Source organism: Embiotoca jacksoni, unplaced genomic scaffold (assembly GCF_022577435.1).
Source record: "Embiotoca jacksoni isolate LCO1_2020_lvr unplaced genomic scaffold, fEmbJac1.0.p SCAF_1, whole genome shotgun sequence".
NCBI lineage: Eukaryota > Metazoa > Chordata > Actinopteri > Embiotocidae > Embiotoca > Embiotoca jacksoni.
Genome location: NW_027185229.1, coordinates 21566756 through 21583202, shown reverse-complemented (window position 1 = coordinate 21583202; position 16447 = coordinate 21566756). Strand labels below are relative to the sequence as shown.

General features: G+C 38.4%; 1 protein-coding gene across 3 annotated transcripts in view; it reads left to right on the top strand.

Annotated features, from left to right (window-relative positions):
• Window positions 1–6743: 6743 nt before the first annotated feature.
• The window catches only part of LOC138197018 (A-type voltage-gated potassium channel KCND3-like), a 74315-nt gene continuing 64611 nt past the window's right edge, over window positions 6744–16447 (top strand). For 2 of the 3 annotated variants that reach the window (XM_069147493.1, XM_069147476.1), the window contains exons 1-2: window positions 6744–7161; window positions 8113–9284. In XM_069147493.1, coding sequence (XP_069003594.1) covers window positions 8182–9284 — 1103 coding nt within the window. In that variant the 5' untranslated portion in view covers window positions 6744–7161; window positions 8113–8181. Of the gene's footprint in view, window positions 7166–8112; window positions 9285–16447 lie in introns of all 3 variants that reach the window. The other variant, XM_069147484.1, reaches the window with a different exon arrangement.

Sequence of the window (16447 nt, the reverse complement as noted above, 5' to 3'; positions counted from 1 at the left end):
TTATTACTTTGTCATAAATCAGCCTAGAAGTCCTTGGACCATTCACTGTGCTCGTTAGAGTTTTAATTAAAACACATAACTACGATAATATTGCAATCTTCTGATGGGAAATTTAAATATAATGGAGGGGAAAATGCTCCATCTCTCATTCATTCTTGGTATTGTACTACAAAGGTATTACCACATTTGATAATACAGTACAAACGACTCTTTCACCATGCAGACTATCTTTAACATCTTCACACATTTACTCCTCCATTTAGAATTGCAAATTAAGACTTTGCCCTCTAACTGATGAAATCAAGACATGATGTAATTGACATGACAGCTCAATTAAATATATTTATATTCTGTAAAGGACACTGTTAAAAAATATATTATAAATATATTCTGTAATATGTTCTTTAAAAGTATTAATCTAAATTCAACATGCACCTCGGAACTGGATGCAATAAACAAACAACTTTTAGAAAGAATCATTTACATTAACATTAGAGTGCAGCAACATCACCGTTCTAATGTATACCTAAATTCCCTGTAGATTTATCACACCTGTGTTTCTGGATCCATTTGCAATTGAATAATGAGTTTAAAACTCTGCCATAAAGCTTTTTGTTCATCATTTTAGTGAGAGATATGGCAGTGTGTAGTGTATATATGATAATTCTTCATTCTCCCCTAATTTGAACGGGTTTTTTGCGTGTGTTGGCTGTAGGCTGTTATGAATTTCACATATGATTTTGTGTGGTGTTTATTTGCTCTCCTGCTCAAAGCTTAAGAGGTTCCCAGAGTCAAAATAATGTCTCTCTAAGTGGTAGGCTTCAAGAGCAGCTGCTAAAAAAAACAGCCAACCTGGTAATGTTGGTTAACACTGCAGTGAGTCCATCTTTTGCCTCAGATTTTATGCGTTTTTCTCTGCATCTCCACAAAAGGTCGGACGAATGAGATTCACAAACACGTTTCTCTGTCGTGGGGTTTGCCTTTTGGATAATGAACGCTGGGCTTGGATCTTTTCATGAGTGACTCATAAGATGATTACTCAAACACAATCAATGCTACTAGTTTTTCATGTGAACTCATTTATCCACACCCACACGGTCTCTTTGGCTCTATAGCCTGCCAGCCTAATGGTTTGACTTGCGTTCTCTCTTTAAGATGTACACTTGGGATTTTTTAACTCACGATTCAGACTCCCATGTCTTTCTATGATCTCTTCACTGTTTAGTTCGCCTTCCTCTTGGGCTGACTGCCTCTCGGGCTATTCATGCTTTGTAATTGTTCAGAGGTAACCAGTGGTCATGTGCACCTCAATTACCTTTACTTTGTTTTCTTGACCAACACCTCCTTTTCTTCTTTTCCTCTATTAAGTTATTATTTATCTATCCCAACATCTATGTATATGACTGTTAAAAATAGATTCATTATATTGTATAGTTCAACAAAGAAGTGACTTCTACTTTGAATCCCCATTGAATCTCCAATGTATATATATCTCGAATTAAAGTAATATGGCTGTTTTAGTGATGGAAGTGTGAAGTATAATAGCTGTAGACAGAATCTTACCAAATGAAGAAGGACATCAAACCCTCTATATTTACAACATCCCTACTAAGAATGAATATTCAATAGACTGGGGCTTGGCATAAAGATTGCATCAAATCATTTGCAATCATCATGGGTCCTATAGTGAGGGGTGTTTTTTGTGGACAAGTTCCGCAGTGTGAGATGATGCAGAGTAAATTCTGAAAAGATAAGATGTTTTTGGTTTTCATCTTGGCATGATAAAAAAAAGATTTAAGAATGTATGAAGGGGTTAGTTTAGTGCAGAAAAATAGTGATTTTCTCATGTTAAAAGCATCTTCACTACTGCAGTGAAGGTCCAAAAACATCAGTCAGTGAGACATTACCCACTTCAGAGGCTAGGATTTTGTCATTATTACATTGAGTATGAATAAGTGACACAATTTCAGAAAGAGATGTTTGAACTGTTGCAACTATAGTGGCCTCGATGGATACAGATCATCTTTTTGAAAAATCAAGAGACATTTATTACAAGAATAATATATCTTGTAATTCATGATGCAACCAAATCCCATTTTCTTTGAAACTTTAAACATGCATTAACATTTTTTTTTCTCACGAGGCCAGTGCAACATACTCTAAAGACAACAATGATACATCTTCACCTTATGAAGTTGATATGAACAGCACATCAGCAACATGGAATTCATTTGAAGTTGTGTTTGTGACCATGGTAAATGTAAGTTGCGTGTTTATTCTCCTTTTAGCTCTGTTTTGGTCTCTTCCAATACCCGAAGGAAATATTTGGCCTTTTAGCTGCTAAATGCTTCTCTAGCCACATTTTTTGTCTGTCTGCTGTTTTCTGCTGCATTAACTTCATAGTTTTTTTGTAGGCCTTTTCACAGCTTGAAATGGCGGTGATGAGAAGGATCGGAAAGAAACATTTGTGAAAGTCAACCAAAAGAGTAAAATGTTTACTTGTACAGTAGAAAGATGCTTAAATGGTCCATTGAGCTGAGGGCACCAGCACAATGTCATTTTTTTGTAGCTTTAAAATGTTTGGTTTGTTTTGATTCAAACACAATATTAATACAATCTCTTTATCTTTCTGAAAATTATGAAGCACTCCGTGTGCAAACTTGCGTTATTTAGCTAAAGAATAAACGTTGAACGTGAGTGTCAGCCACTCATTAAAGAAGACGTTCATTTGAAAGTTAATTTTGAATCTGTCGAGTTTGTGAGTTAAGTGACTGTAAATGTTGGGATCTCAAAGTACATTCTCATTTATTACTACTTTTGCAAATAAATAGTGTGCTTTTGAGACTTTGCAGATATTTTATTTTCCCAGTGGACTTAATGCTGCAACAAAAGTGGAGAGAAAAATATTTCTTCATGTGGCCATGAAAAACATGTTTGATAGCTCCAGAGAAAAAAAAAAAAAACCTGAACAGAATTTTCTGACACCATAATGATCACATGTCTCTTTTTTTTGTCTTTCAAACGCCTCAATCAAAATGAAAAGAGTACCGAAAAATGGCAGCAAATGAAGGCTGTATCAGGTTCGGCAGAGTTTGTTTCTGTGAACGGGGCTATAATTGAAAACAAATATGACTGTCATTCAATCAGCAAGCATTGGCCCTTGGTGCAGGACAGCCAGATGGAAAACAGCTTAAAATCTCAGCTGTTTTTTGCTCTGATCAACGTAAATTGGATGATGAGCTGTTACAGTAATGTTACCAATCACTGTGTAAGATTTCAATACATGACTTGATACAATTTTTATGTCTAAATGTGAAAGTGAATTTAGCTTCATCAATATATTTACATGATATATGCTATTGCCTTATTATCTGTGGAAATTTTAGCACAATAAGTCTCAACAAAACATTTTTCTTTGTGTGATATTCACACAATCATTTATTTTAAATAAGCACCAATAAACAAATGTACAGTGAAAACCCCAGATGGATTAGCAGGAATTTAAGTAAATACGCTGCAATAAACACAACTCCATTATCTCAGAAACACTGCCTTTGAATAATGGTTCACATAATTAATTGGTTTAAGTCATTTGCCCATCAGTTTCTCTTTACTTTTTTTTTTTCATTCTCTTAAGCCTCTACTGTCACCATCTTGTGCAAAATACTGTAAAAATTGCGAGTAAATGGTCCTTTTAAGTTCAACTGCCACTGTAGAGGTTTGAACATGTCACATGAAGAAGTCGGAGTGAGGAAAATGATCCGCAAACCAGAAAGAAGTGTATTCGCATTTGGCAGATTGAGGTGATATGTTAAAAAAAAAAATAAATAAATAAATCTAAAAATTAAAGATGAATTCTGCTGCAGACAATGATGGCAATGTCAGAAAATGACAACTTTATTGTTTCATCCTGGGTTTCTTTTGGCTGTAGCATTAATATTTGTTTCAAATGCGTGCAAAGCAGGGAAGGCAATGATGCAACAATGGATGTTAGTGTGAATTTGTGCATCCAGACTCGTGCTTCAATGATATAGTGTCAGAACGGGTCTATGCATCAACTGTATTCAGTGCTCACTGAGACAAGTAGTTACACTACGAAGAAAACACACTAGAAAAACAAATCTTGAAAAATATTTTCATTCTTCAGCTCCACGGTGGAATAAGACCTTAGATAAAACAAAAGCAAGCCTCTTTGCGTGAGAATCCACGCAACTTTAAAAATGTTCAGAGAGTCAATTCATGAATATTTTACACTATATCTGCCAGAACTTCATCTGAACATCTGAATGTACTGGAGTCCATCAATAGCCTATCTGTCTTAACACCACAGGCTCCCTCTCCCTCCGCCTCTACCCTCTAACGGCCACACACAAGGCCATCCATTCAAAAGCTTTCCTCATCCAGCCACGTAGTCCCATGAGGTGCCTATGAACAGACCATGCTGCCTGGGATTAAAGTGGGAGATAGAAGGAGCCAGTGGGGCTTGTTGCTTCTTCCTAGCTGATGATGAGGCTCTATAGGGGTTCGTTTGACACCCACTCTCTGTTTCCACAGAGTTTGATGATGATGAAGGCTTGTTTGAGTAAAATGATGGTGGATGGTGTTTTTAGTTCTGCTTAACAATTATCTCTTGTTTAAGAGAAGGAAGTTAAAAGCAATTGGCAATTGCACTGCTGCACTATGGCTCAAACCTTGAAACTGACTGGCGAGGATTTGTTTTTGTTGTAACATCAGCTCTGCTCAATAATCCATGATAACAGATGTCATGCAGTTCAAGCTACTACTCAATATACATAGTGTACACTGCTAATTCAGTACAGTCAACGGTTAAACCCTAGGGATAGATTATCAACCAGGCAAAGCAGGTAACTGCCCCATTGCGCCACAATTCTAATACCTGAAAGCTCCACTGCAGGTCAGCTGGTATTTGTCTATTTAACTCAAAGTTTGCTTTGTAATAGGCATAATAAATCATATAAACTGCATCTGGTGGGTCTGTGTTATTCTAAAGATTGAAAAGAAAAATTTACTTTTGGTAATATGTCTAAATTGATGTGTTTTAAAATTACCAGTCACCAAATGTTGCGACACTGGAACAAATATTGTTCTTCATGTTACATTTGCAAAATATTTGGGTGTTCGTTTAATTACATTTTTGTTTTCACGACAGCAGATATTATTAGTTAATGAATTCGGAGTGAGGCTGTAAAAGAGCGTTGCATTATTGATGTCTGTATCCTCAATCTTTCTACAATTTTGCACCTCATATTTTACCTGCAATACCCACGTTCAATAAATTTGGTAATGAATACCAATGCCATTGAAATTCTAAAATTTTGGTTCCAGTTTAGACAACAAAAAACAATAAATCAATCAATTCTATGTATTTCTGCACACACTTTTGAAAAAAACCAAAAACAAATTTAAAGGATAAACACACATACAGTGCTGTATTTGACAGTCTTTTGAGGGTAGAGTTTGACATTATTATTATTATTATTATTATTATTATTATTATTATTATTATGAGCTATGCCAGTCTAAACAGCATAAGAATAGCCTTGTGGACATTGTGGGTGGAACATTCCCATGATATATTGTTATCATAAAGTCAACAACTAAAACCAACTCACCTTGAATTTTGTGTACAGATCTATAAGTCAGTCAATGTTTGCTAATGGACTAAAGGATCGCTAATGTGGAAGAGTGAGGAAGTAAGGGTGCAAAGGTCAGGTGTGGCGAGACCAAGGTTTAAGGTGTATAGCAGACTGCACAAACCTGCACATCACGATCTCTAACAACCTTAAACATGATGCCATGCACAGAATACCGTACAAAGCGAGATATTTAACAATGTGTAAAGGTTATTCTACAACTGCGTCCAAACCTTTTTGGAAACGGGGTTGTAAAACCTGCATTGGACATATTGTAGGGTTTTGCAGACTTAACCCGTATTCACATTATTGTCAGCCAATAGGACTGTTTTTTAAAGTCCCAGGGTTAGTCAGCCTTAAAAGTGTTAAGGAAGGGTTGCTGATGGCTTGTGTAACAAGCTTAGCATCCATTGATTAACAGATAAGTTTATCTGTTCCATGTCTCACTCTCAAGGGAAAAGGCTTTAAGTATAAGGAAGACTATCAAATCCTTTCAAAGAACCTGATGGAAAGTTTCCAATAGGACTAAAAAAAAAGTGTTTTTAATCCTGAAGTCCTTTTTTTATTTTAAACAGGTGCAGAAAAAAGGAAGGTGGAAGTACTATAATCATGGTGGCCTTATTATCTGACCAATATCATTCAATCCTAGCATAGAAAAAACTGTACACATTGCACATAGTGAGGGGAAGGGGGGGTTAACAGAGGTTTAGCAGCCCTGGAACCCCCCTAGAAGTTCAATCCGGCCATGTTAAAACAGATCATCTATTAGTATTATCCATCAGAGTATTAGTTTACAAGGAGCATTTAGTAAAGTTAAGACAGTAATTCTGCTGCATGCCTATTGGTACTAACTCAATAATATCCCAATATAATAGTTGAGTTTATTAGATTATAGTAAATCCGGTTTAGCTGTAGTATCCCCATCATTTACAAATAAACTGTCACAATGTGACATCTGCCGCTTTACTAAACAGCAGCGCAATATTGGATTCAGTAGAAGTGACAGGTGAGTTTGTCACGAATGATGGTAAAGTGAGGCAGAGGGGAGGAGGGCTGGTGACACGGAGCTGGCATAGTGAGCGAGACGCACATTGTACTTTGTGCTGGAGGAAAGGAAGCGCGCTGCTCCTCTCCATCTCATTTCACTTTCCAAACACTGATGGAGAAACAAAGAAAACAGGATATAGAATGCGTCAGACGACGTGCTCAATCCTAAAATTGAAGACCGTTTCTTCTGCGTCCCGTGGTTCGACAGGGTGGTTTATTCTGCTGCTTAACGCGTAGTTAAAAAAAAAAGAAAAGAAAAAAAAAAAAAGAATTGCGGTCTGCTCGGTGCGGGAGTCTGTCGACCGACCAAGGAGGAGAGGTGCTCGCTGCCTCATCACCGGATGGATCGGTGCTCTTCTTCCTCTCACTCGTAACTGAGCACTCGGTCTTCATAGAAACTCTTCTGTTTCTGTTTGGAAGAGTTGGGATTTTGTTCCCTCCTCCACTCGATCTCCTTTTCGTGAGTATGTCTGTGGGTTCGCCGTTCCCTTTTCACTTAACTGCCGTCTTTGAAAATGTTGAGATGTGTTTGGAAATAAGCACATTTCAGGCGGACACATGCATCTCTTGTAGAAGTTCGCTACGTGCATGGAAAAAGTGTTTTGAGGATGTTACATCTTTTGCCATTTTGTCACTGCGTGCACGGACATAGGCTGTTTACTTCTAATGACAAATTGAGGTGATCCAGTTTATTTAACAACATGCACATCTCATTAATGTAATCACTGTAATTTAAGATTAAGGAAAGGGATAGTGGGCGTAATATTACCACGTAGATAAATCTGGAGCAGGTTCCCTCTTTCGATTCAACAGGTTTGTTTCAGTCCTTGACAGTCAGTGTTTCTCACTGTTGCTTGTTCATGATGCGGCTCTTTGCAGAAAGGTTGTAGTTGTTTATTCATTGAAGCTGCTGGTGTAGTTAATTGAACTGAATTACTGAACTGTATTCACTGTACATGTCTCTGTATATTTAAAGGAAATGTGGGCTTGAACACAAAACAAAAAACATTTAGTTCTGAAAAAAAATTGGTACCTGTCATCCAAACTGTGAGAGTCTTCAGATTTCAGCAGCAGTTCATTTGAAATTCTAAATTACACAGAAACTCTCTCCACCTTCCCTGTGTGCTGCCTACCTGTCATGGTTGGTTGGCACTTGTCGTTTAGTTGTTGCCTTTTATCAGCTTTTCCTCGAAATTGGATGACATTTTAATCTGTTGGATTTGGACAGAAGCTGAAGACAGTGACTGGAAATTGAAAAGAGTGAAAAAATGATTTGGAACTCAAAATATAACAAGCTTCACACTGCTTTGTGTGCACCACCATGATGGCAAACATTGATAGTTTAGTTGATCATCTAATGTGCTGCTGTTAGTTTTCACCTTTCCTCTTTTTATTGCAATATTTCCTTCAGATGCCAGTTCATTTTGAGGACAGTTGAGTCTGAAGGCGAGGAAGACTTCTTCCAAAGCTCTGCTTGACAATGGCAACAGGAGTAGCAGCGTGGCTCCCTTTTGCCAGGGCTGCAGCCATTGGCTGGATGCCTGTGGCCAACTGCCCCATGCCTCTGGCACCAAGAGATAACAGTAAGAGACAAGATGAACTTATCATCCTCAATGTCAGCGGCCGTCGTTTTCAAACCTGGAGAACCACTCTGGATCGTTACCCAGACACCCTGCTTGGCAGCTCTGAGAAAGATTTCTTTTACAATGAGGAGACAAAGGAGTACTTCTTTGATCGGGACCCTGATGCCTTCAGAAGCATCCTCAACTTCTACCGAACAGGGAAGCTCCACTACCCCCGTCAGGAGTGCATCTCCGCCTACGATGAGGAGCTGACTTTCTTCGGCATCATCCCTGAGATCATTGGTGACTGCTGCTATGAAGAGTACAAGGATAGAAAGAGGGAAAACTTGGAGCGGCTGCAGGATGATCAGGAGGAGAACAAGGACATGAAACTGCCCAACTTGAACTGCAGAGAGACAATGTGGCGAGCCTTTGAGAACCCCCACACCTCCACCATGGCTCTGGTCTTCTACTACGTCACTGGTTTCTTCATTGCTATCTCAGTCATCACTAATGTGGTGGAGACGGTGCCCTGTGGTTCTACCACCAACCAGAAAGACATGCCATGTGGCGAACGCTACACGGTGGCGTTCTTCTGCATGGATACTGCCTGCGTCATGATATTCACGGTGGAGTATCTGATGCGCTTGTTTGCAGCGCCTAGTCGTTACCGTTTCATGCGCTCTGTGATGAGCATCATCGATGTGGTGGCCATCTTGCCATACTACATCGGCCTAGTGATGACCGACAACGAGGACGTGAGCGGCGCCTTTGTAACGCTGCGCGTGTTTCGAGTGTTTCGTATCTTCAAGTTCTCCCGCCACTCGCAGGGCCTGCGGATCCTGGGTTATACACTCAAGAGTTGTGCTTCAGAGCTGGGTTTCCTCCTCTTCTCGCTCACCATGGCCATCATCATCTTCGCCACAGTCATGTTCTACGCAGAGAAGGGCTCCAGCTCCACCAAGTTCACCAGCATCCCAGCTTCCTTCTGGTACACTATAGTCACCATGACGACACTGGGGTGAGTAGTAGACATATGCAAACACCCACCGCACACACACTCACTCGTGCACACATGGACACATTCAAATGTACCGATTGTAAACATGTCTGTGCCATATCTGTATTTGTATTTGACATTTATGATTTTAATAAATGCACAAGATGCATTTGTGTGGGGTTTTTTGATAAATGTATTAATTTATGAGAAGCACTTTGAATTTCAAATAAGCATTAAGACAGCCTTTTCTCATACTTCAGTAGGCTGCAGCTTATTTGAGTCTGCCAATGTGAGTAACAGTGGGTAGTGTAGCGTTTATCTATATAGTTTACCTATATCGTTTATCTGTATATTATCTTTATAGCTCGCCAGTTGAGGAGATAGTAGATGAATCCATCCAAAACCTCTAGTTACTGAATAGATGTCCAGATGCTGCACAGGTTTGTGCGTGTGTCAATGGTTCGACTGATGTGCGGATATAACCAGTGTTTTCCCTTTTCATCTGTAATTTCTTCTTGGGTTTAGAAATAAATGTTGACGTTTCATTTTCCATTTAATGTGACCTGGACCCCAAACATATGCCAGGTCTCAATAATTATAAAAATTATTATGACTGTTATTTAACCGTTATGATTGGCTATCCAATTAGGAAAAAAACATTTTAACATTTTCCACGTCTGCACCATTGTGATCTTACGACATGACTTCTTGTTATCTTTAAATGAACATTGATTCAGTTTGATTGTTTTACAGAAAAAAATTATATATTTATTTTACTATCTGACAAGATTTTCCTTCGACTAATTAGGGCCACAGTAGGAGCACCAAATTTATGGCTTAGATATTTAGTTTAGAAATGCTTTCTGAGGAAATAATTGAACTGCATTATAATGTGAGATCTCTTCTCTCAATGCCTGGAGGCGAGATGTCCCATGAGGCATCTTCTGTCACCTTTATTATGATTCCACTCTGCTCTTAATCTTTCCTTCAAGCTCGCTGAGATTTGGTGCCATGAATGGCAAGGTGAACTTGAAAGTGTTCCCAAAGTTGGGCTGAGTGGAGTTCTCTGTCATGAAGTTGAAGAATAATTGTGTGCCTAAAAATCTGTTCTTCACTCAGACTCTCTTGGTAAATAATTCTGTTCGTAAATTGAAAAACTGCCTTTAGGAAAGAATGACATGCACAAAAATAATTTTGGTGGTTTCAGTGATTTCGATGAGTAATAGAAATGTGCTTTGGAAATAAATTACTATCAACATGAGCTGGCAGGAAAAGCATTTATAGAATAGCTTTAATTTTTTTCCAAGTCTTTTTTGAGACAATACTTTTTCACAATAGTCTCTCCAAAAATATGAAATGCATACGTTTGAAATGGGGTTGTAGAAAAAAGAAGTTGAAAGAAGACTTTGTATATAGAGTGACAAAATCTGCATAATGAGGAGGTTGAGGCTGGATGGATCGATCAAACACAGGACTTCCACTTAGGAGACTGCTGTTCAAGTCCATGAGAAACCAAAAATCATTGTGCACTTGTTTTAAGTTACACAAGTAAACTCACTTAACATAATGTTAGTTGTGTAACATACTTATTTTAAGCCAAACTATGATCTTTTACCAGACATAACCAAGTTGTTTTGGTACCTTAACCAAAACAAACATCTCGTGTGTGACATCTAACTCAAAAATGATCTTTTCCTCACCACATAGTTTTGGCGCTTAAACTCTGGGCAACTTGTTTGAATGTCTGAGAGGCTTTGAGAAAACAGCAGCATTTGACTTTGTGGCATGAGACAAGTTGGACAGTAACATGGCCAATACAAAAAGAATGATCCAAGAAAAATGTTGACGTCTCACAATTTTAGAGTTATTAATGTGATGAATGAAAATAATGTTTTGCACTCGGGACCAATTTAGCTTGAGACTTTGTTTTACATTCTTTAGTTCAGCTGATATGATGCTTAAGCAGTGAGACGAATAAAAATGATATTTTTCAAAACTTCAGTTTCGAGCTGTAACCAACAGTTATTTACATTATCAAACAATCTGCCACCTGGTTTCAAGGTTAATTGAGCTTTTGCTCGGTGTACAAAATGATCGAAAATTGTGAGAAATACTATGATTACTATCAGTATTTTCCTGAACTGAAGGTGTTGTCTTCACATTGCTTGGTTTGTTTGTCAAAGAGTCAAAAACACAGAGATGGAGTTTATAGTTTAATAAAATGAAGAAAAACATCAGCTGAGTATCTGGAAACAGCAAATACTTAGCATGTGTCCCTGGAAAAATAAACCTTAAGGATTAAGCAATTATCAATTAATGTTATTCACACTACATTATGTCTGTCTGTTCTTCTGTATTACAGCATTTTTAGTGTACAAAAGAATCCTCTTTGTGTTACCATTCCACCTATAAATCTCCACGCAGGAAAATGTCTGAAAACTCAAAAAATTCAAACTGAAGTAGCTAACTTTGGAATATATCCATTTAATTTGTCTTTCTCAGACTGCTAAAAACTCATGTTATCTTTAGTTTAACTTTAAAAGACTTTAAAAGGACTGGGGATTTCCCTTTTTCCTCACCTTTGCTGGTCAGTTTCGGCAGAAGGAACAAATAAAGAGACCAATAAGGTTTGAAATTTATGTATGTAAGTATTGTTTTAAATTTGAACTAAAATAATATAAAACTCTCATTTTACTATTAATAAGCATTTATATAGCCCAAAAAGTCTTTATTTTATAGAATTATTTCTGTAAATGAAATATAATTTAAGACACTTATTTGCACATATACCTCCTCAAACAGGACCACTCTCAATAAAGTGTTCTTCATTGAGAGTGATGTGTTCAGGGACTATGAATACTTGACCAGACAATGTGTGTGCTGTCAGGCTGCACCTCATTTGACTTTAAACAAGATACCTAAGGATGTGGCCTTGTGGATTTTTTTTATTTTTAGTGTTTTTTAAAAAAAAAAAAAAAGATAAAAAGTGACATGTTTTGCTGGCAGACCTGGAACGTTCTGTCTTTGAAGCTGATATTACTGCAGTTATTTCAGAATCATTATTTTGGTGAAAACTTGTTTTTATTATTTAGGTTGTGGTCAGTATGTCAGAGTTTTTTCTCTGCACAAATACAAAAAATGAAAATCCAATGAAAACCTAAGCATAGATCTCCAGACCAGAAAAGCTCTGTTAGTCTTTGTGTAAGGGCTAAACGGGTTGCAGCATGACCTTACCTTACAGTATTTGTGTATGTGTGTGGCTTTGTGCGTGTATTATAAGTGTTATCTTTTGTACTGCACCTACAAAAGGATATACTGTAAATGCCAAGGGGAATGCATTGTGTAAATTGTAAACCTGAACAATGTGTTTGAGTGTTGAGCCTTTATGTCTGACACACAATAGCACCGGAACACGTGGTCCATCCACAGCTCTGATGATAGATCCTCATCAAGTACCAAGGACACGTATCTGCAGTCAGGTAACTGTCAATTGGTGCATGGTTAGAGCTCATGCAATCATTTAGTGAATGTTGAAATTCAATTGGTGTCTCTACAGAAACCAATACCAGATATTGTATACAAAATTGTTTGAAATACTTCTGCAAAAGATCAAATATCTAAAGTCCAAAACCAACTTTAAAGGATACACAGTGTATGTTCAGACTTCCTGTGGTCTTCTGGGATAAAATACTGCTCAATTTTCTTTAACCGACTAAAAATGAAGTTTACTTCTGAAGGAAAACCATGGGGGAAGACCAAGAAGGAAGCTAAAAAAGAATAAGAAAAAGCAATACTTTAATTTGACACTATTTAAAATAAGAATATTATTTCATGTTCGGCAGTGCTTCAGTACTGCACATAAATCTGAATATCATGTACATGGTATTTTGCTTTTTGCAGCACTGTGCATTGACCTTCTGTGATCACAACCCCCAAAAAAATGTTTTTCCCCACAAACCTATAATATACATGTCAACAAACAAACGCAGAAGTGCAAATGTAGTCTTTGTTTTAGAACCCACGCTAAAGAAACAAAGCAAATGGATGAAAATATGTCGGCACAGTATGTGCCCTCTGATCTCCTTCAGCTTCTTTCATGTGCCGTAAGAGAGGCTATTGTGTGTAATTACAACTGCAAATGAACAACCAGCAGCCTTTCATGAGGCTCCGTATTCTCTCCTGCCTGTCGCCTGTCGTTCTGTTTGCCTGCTGAAGGACATATGCTCAGGAGATGAGTTCACCAATAACCCATCTGTCAATGCACATAAAAAGTCACAGAGGAACATCTTTAATCTAACATAGTGATGGTATGTTTTTTGTTGTTTTTTTCTTTTATTTATTTTTTTTCTCAGTCTCTAATTGAGCGCTTCTGGTTATCTTAAAGCAATCTCTCTTCTATGTCTATCTTTCTCTCTTTTTCAAATCTATCTGTTTTTTTGTGCGTCTGTTTGTACAGTATATCTGTCATGAGATATAAGTTTAAATGACATACAAAAAACTCATCACAGTGTTTATTATTTATCAGCTTTAGTTTTTATTTCCACACCAAAAGCCTTCATTAGATATATATATATATATATATATTGATATAAAAATTGACCATAATGAGTCTTTGACCCAACATACTCTGTACTTTAAGTGTTTATATTAATTTTCCGGTGATCCAAAACCTACTGAAAACATTCGCTCTCATTCCATTTGCAGCTGATACAAACCATAACCTATCCCTGAAGTTGTACTCTTTAAAGTTTTAGAAAGACACATTTAGAAAAGAATGGAAAACATTTGATGTCCCCACACTGAATTAGCTTTAAAACCACTGAATCCCAAATTTCTCCTTTGTTAGACCCTCATTGCCTACCAAATTCCCACATCTTTTAAACTCCGTATTCCCAGTTTGCTATACAGCCTTTTAACATCACATCCTGGGTCCATATTAACTGTTAGATGGATTCTCATGATGAGTAAACTTCTTCATGTGTAAAATCAGTAAAGCACCCATTTTATTTTGAGTAAGAAAAAACTGCTTTAAAGTTCAGTAAAATCAAATTATAGACATCATGGCCCCATTAAAGTGCTGTGAAGTACTGAAACAACCACCACACACAAACAAGCCAGCAAACATCGAGGCATATAAATCAGGCATAAATCATAGCTAATAAGTTATAGGCCTGAATTCTAATGACAAATTCTTCATTGAAAAGTTCTAAACCTTTGATGTTGACAGTTGACAATAAAGTCTGTCAACTGTTTATCAGATGAGTTTGAGATATAACCCCAAAGAGCACATATACACATTCAGATGCTGATTCATTCACACACATGCATAGTTATTGCCTTTGATCTTGTCTTGGCTTTATGACCTGCCTCCTCGCGTCCTCTCCGTGTCTGCGTGAGCCCAGACAGCACAGCGCAGCAGTTCTGGGTAATGGGCTGGAGCTGTGGGAGATGACGGGGGGGAAGGAGACTGACTGGCTGTATAATCAGCCGCTTTCACTGTCCAGGAACAGGGGTGTTAAATCAACCTCAGGTGGCTGATAAAAGGATCTGGATTGAATCTCTGTAAGGTCTGCTCCCCGCGGCTGCCTGCCGATGCTGGCACTGTCGGAGCTGGCCGGATACACCGCCACTGGCATCAGTGGGATAGCGTCCAAAAGATTGATGAGGGAGGAGAAAACCCTCTCCCCCACTCTCTTTCTCTCCATGACTGTCTTGTTCTCCCAGTTCCCCCCCCCACTCCCCTCACTCCTCATGAGTCTCCCAGTGGAATAGCTATTTTGAGAACACGCACACTATGTGTGAAAGGGAGTTAGCAGTTTCAACTATAATCTGATACACGATCCAGACACGATGGATGAGAGCAGTTGTTTTTACCTGCATGACAGGTGCACTGAAAGCAAAGGTTCACTGGCATGCCACTGGCTCTCCCAGGTCTCCCACGCCTCTAAAAACATTATTAACTCAATAATGAGAGAAATATTAATGAGGTGTGCATTGAAATCTGACTCTGGTGTTATAATTAGAGTGATTCTCCCAGTTGTGGAGTCCTGGTCCTGGACGGAGGCTTGTTCTGTAGCAGAAAGTGAGAGAAATGTTGTTATGCATGTAGGTCATGTTCCCATCTCTGCCTTAATCAGTGGCTATATATAATCTGCTTCTTTCTTCAGAGAGACTTTTAGCTCGCTCCCCTCTGTGTTCTCTGCTCAACATCTCTATTAGACAAAGTGGACTGGGCCCAGGGGCCACAGGCAGGAAGAGTGAGGTCAGACGAGTGGTGTTTGGGTTCACAAGAGCTTGGTGGTGCAGGGTTGATTGAAATTAAGAGGAAATTAGCTGAGAAAGAAGAACAAGGGGGTGTGTGTCAGTTTTGTTCATGAACCAAACTGTCTTACTCATGCAAATACACATTGAGTAATTAATGATCAATGAATATCGATTGAGCAAATTTTTCAGTGAATTTCTTAAACTCAAATTATGCTGAGAAAGTCTGTGGAGTATTATGTATATTTTCTCAATTGCCCATGTGTACAAAGATTCATCTAGACTATATGATTGATTAATTTGTGTGGGGACATCCAATGCAGTACGAGGTGCATCGAGAGTTCAGTGACTGCGCCTATAACAAACAAAAAATGTACCCAATTTATATGCAACCACCATCATTCAAGGTAGTCCCTTATCCAGCGATGCATGGTTCCCCGGACTCCGGTCAGGCTTCAAACAGTCTCTGAAAGTCCCATTTTGTGAGCGCACCAACTACCATCTGCGATTCACACTGGATCTCCACCACAGTGTTAAAACTGTGACCCTTCAGCTTGAACTTAAATTTGGAGAACAAAAAAAAAGTCCAGGACTTAAATGCACCAAGTTGGGGGATGAGGAGAGACAATTGGGTTGTTGTGGGTGAAAAACTAGCACGTTGCCATGTTGGAGAAAACGAGTGCCATCGTTTGCGCCGAATGTTTTCCCTCAAACGACTGAGCCAATCACAGTTGAACTCGGTGTTGACAGTCTGACCCTGGCGGACGAATTCATGGGGCTCAACACCGCAATTAATTCTGACTCGATAACCACCTTGGGTCTTGGACAGTCCTTCTTGAAACATAAATCTTAGTCAAAACACCTCGCCTGGCTCATTGCTTCATTCCCGCAGGTTTTCTGAAGCATTTAAAGGGTCTCCATTG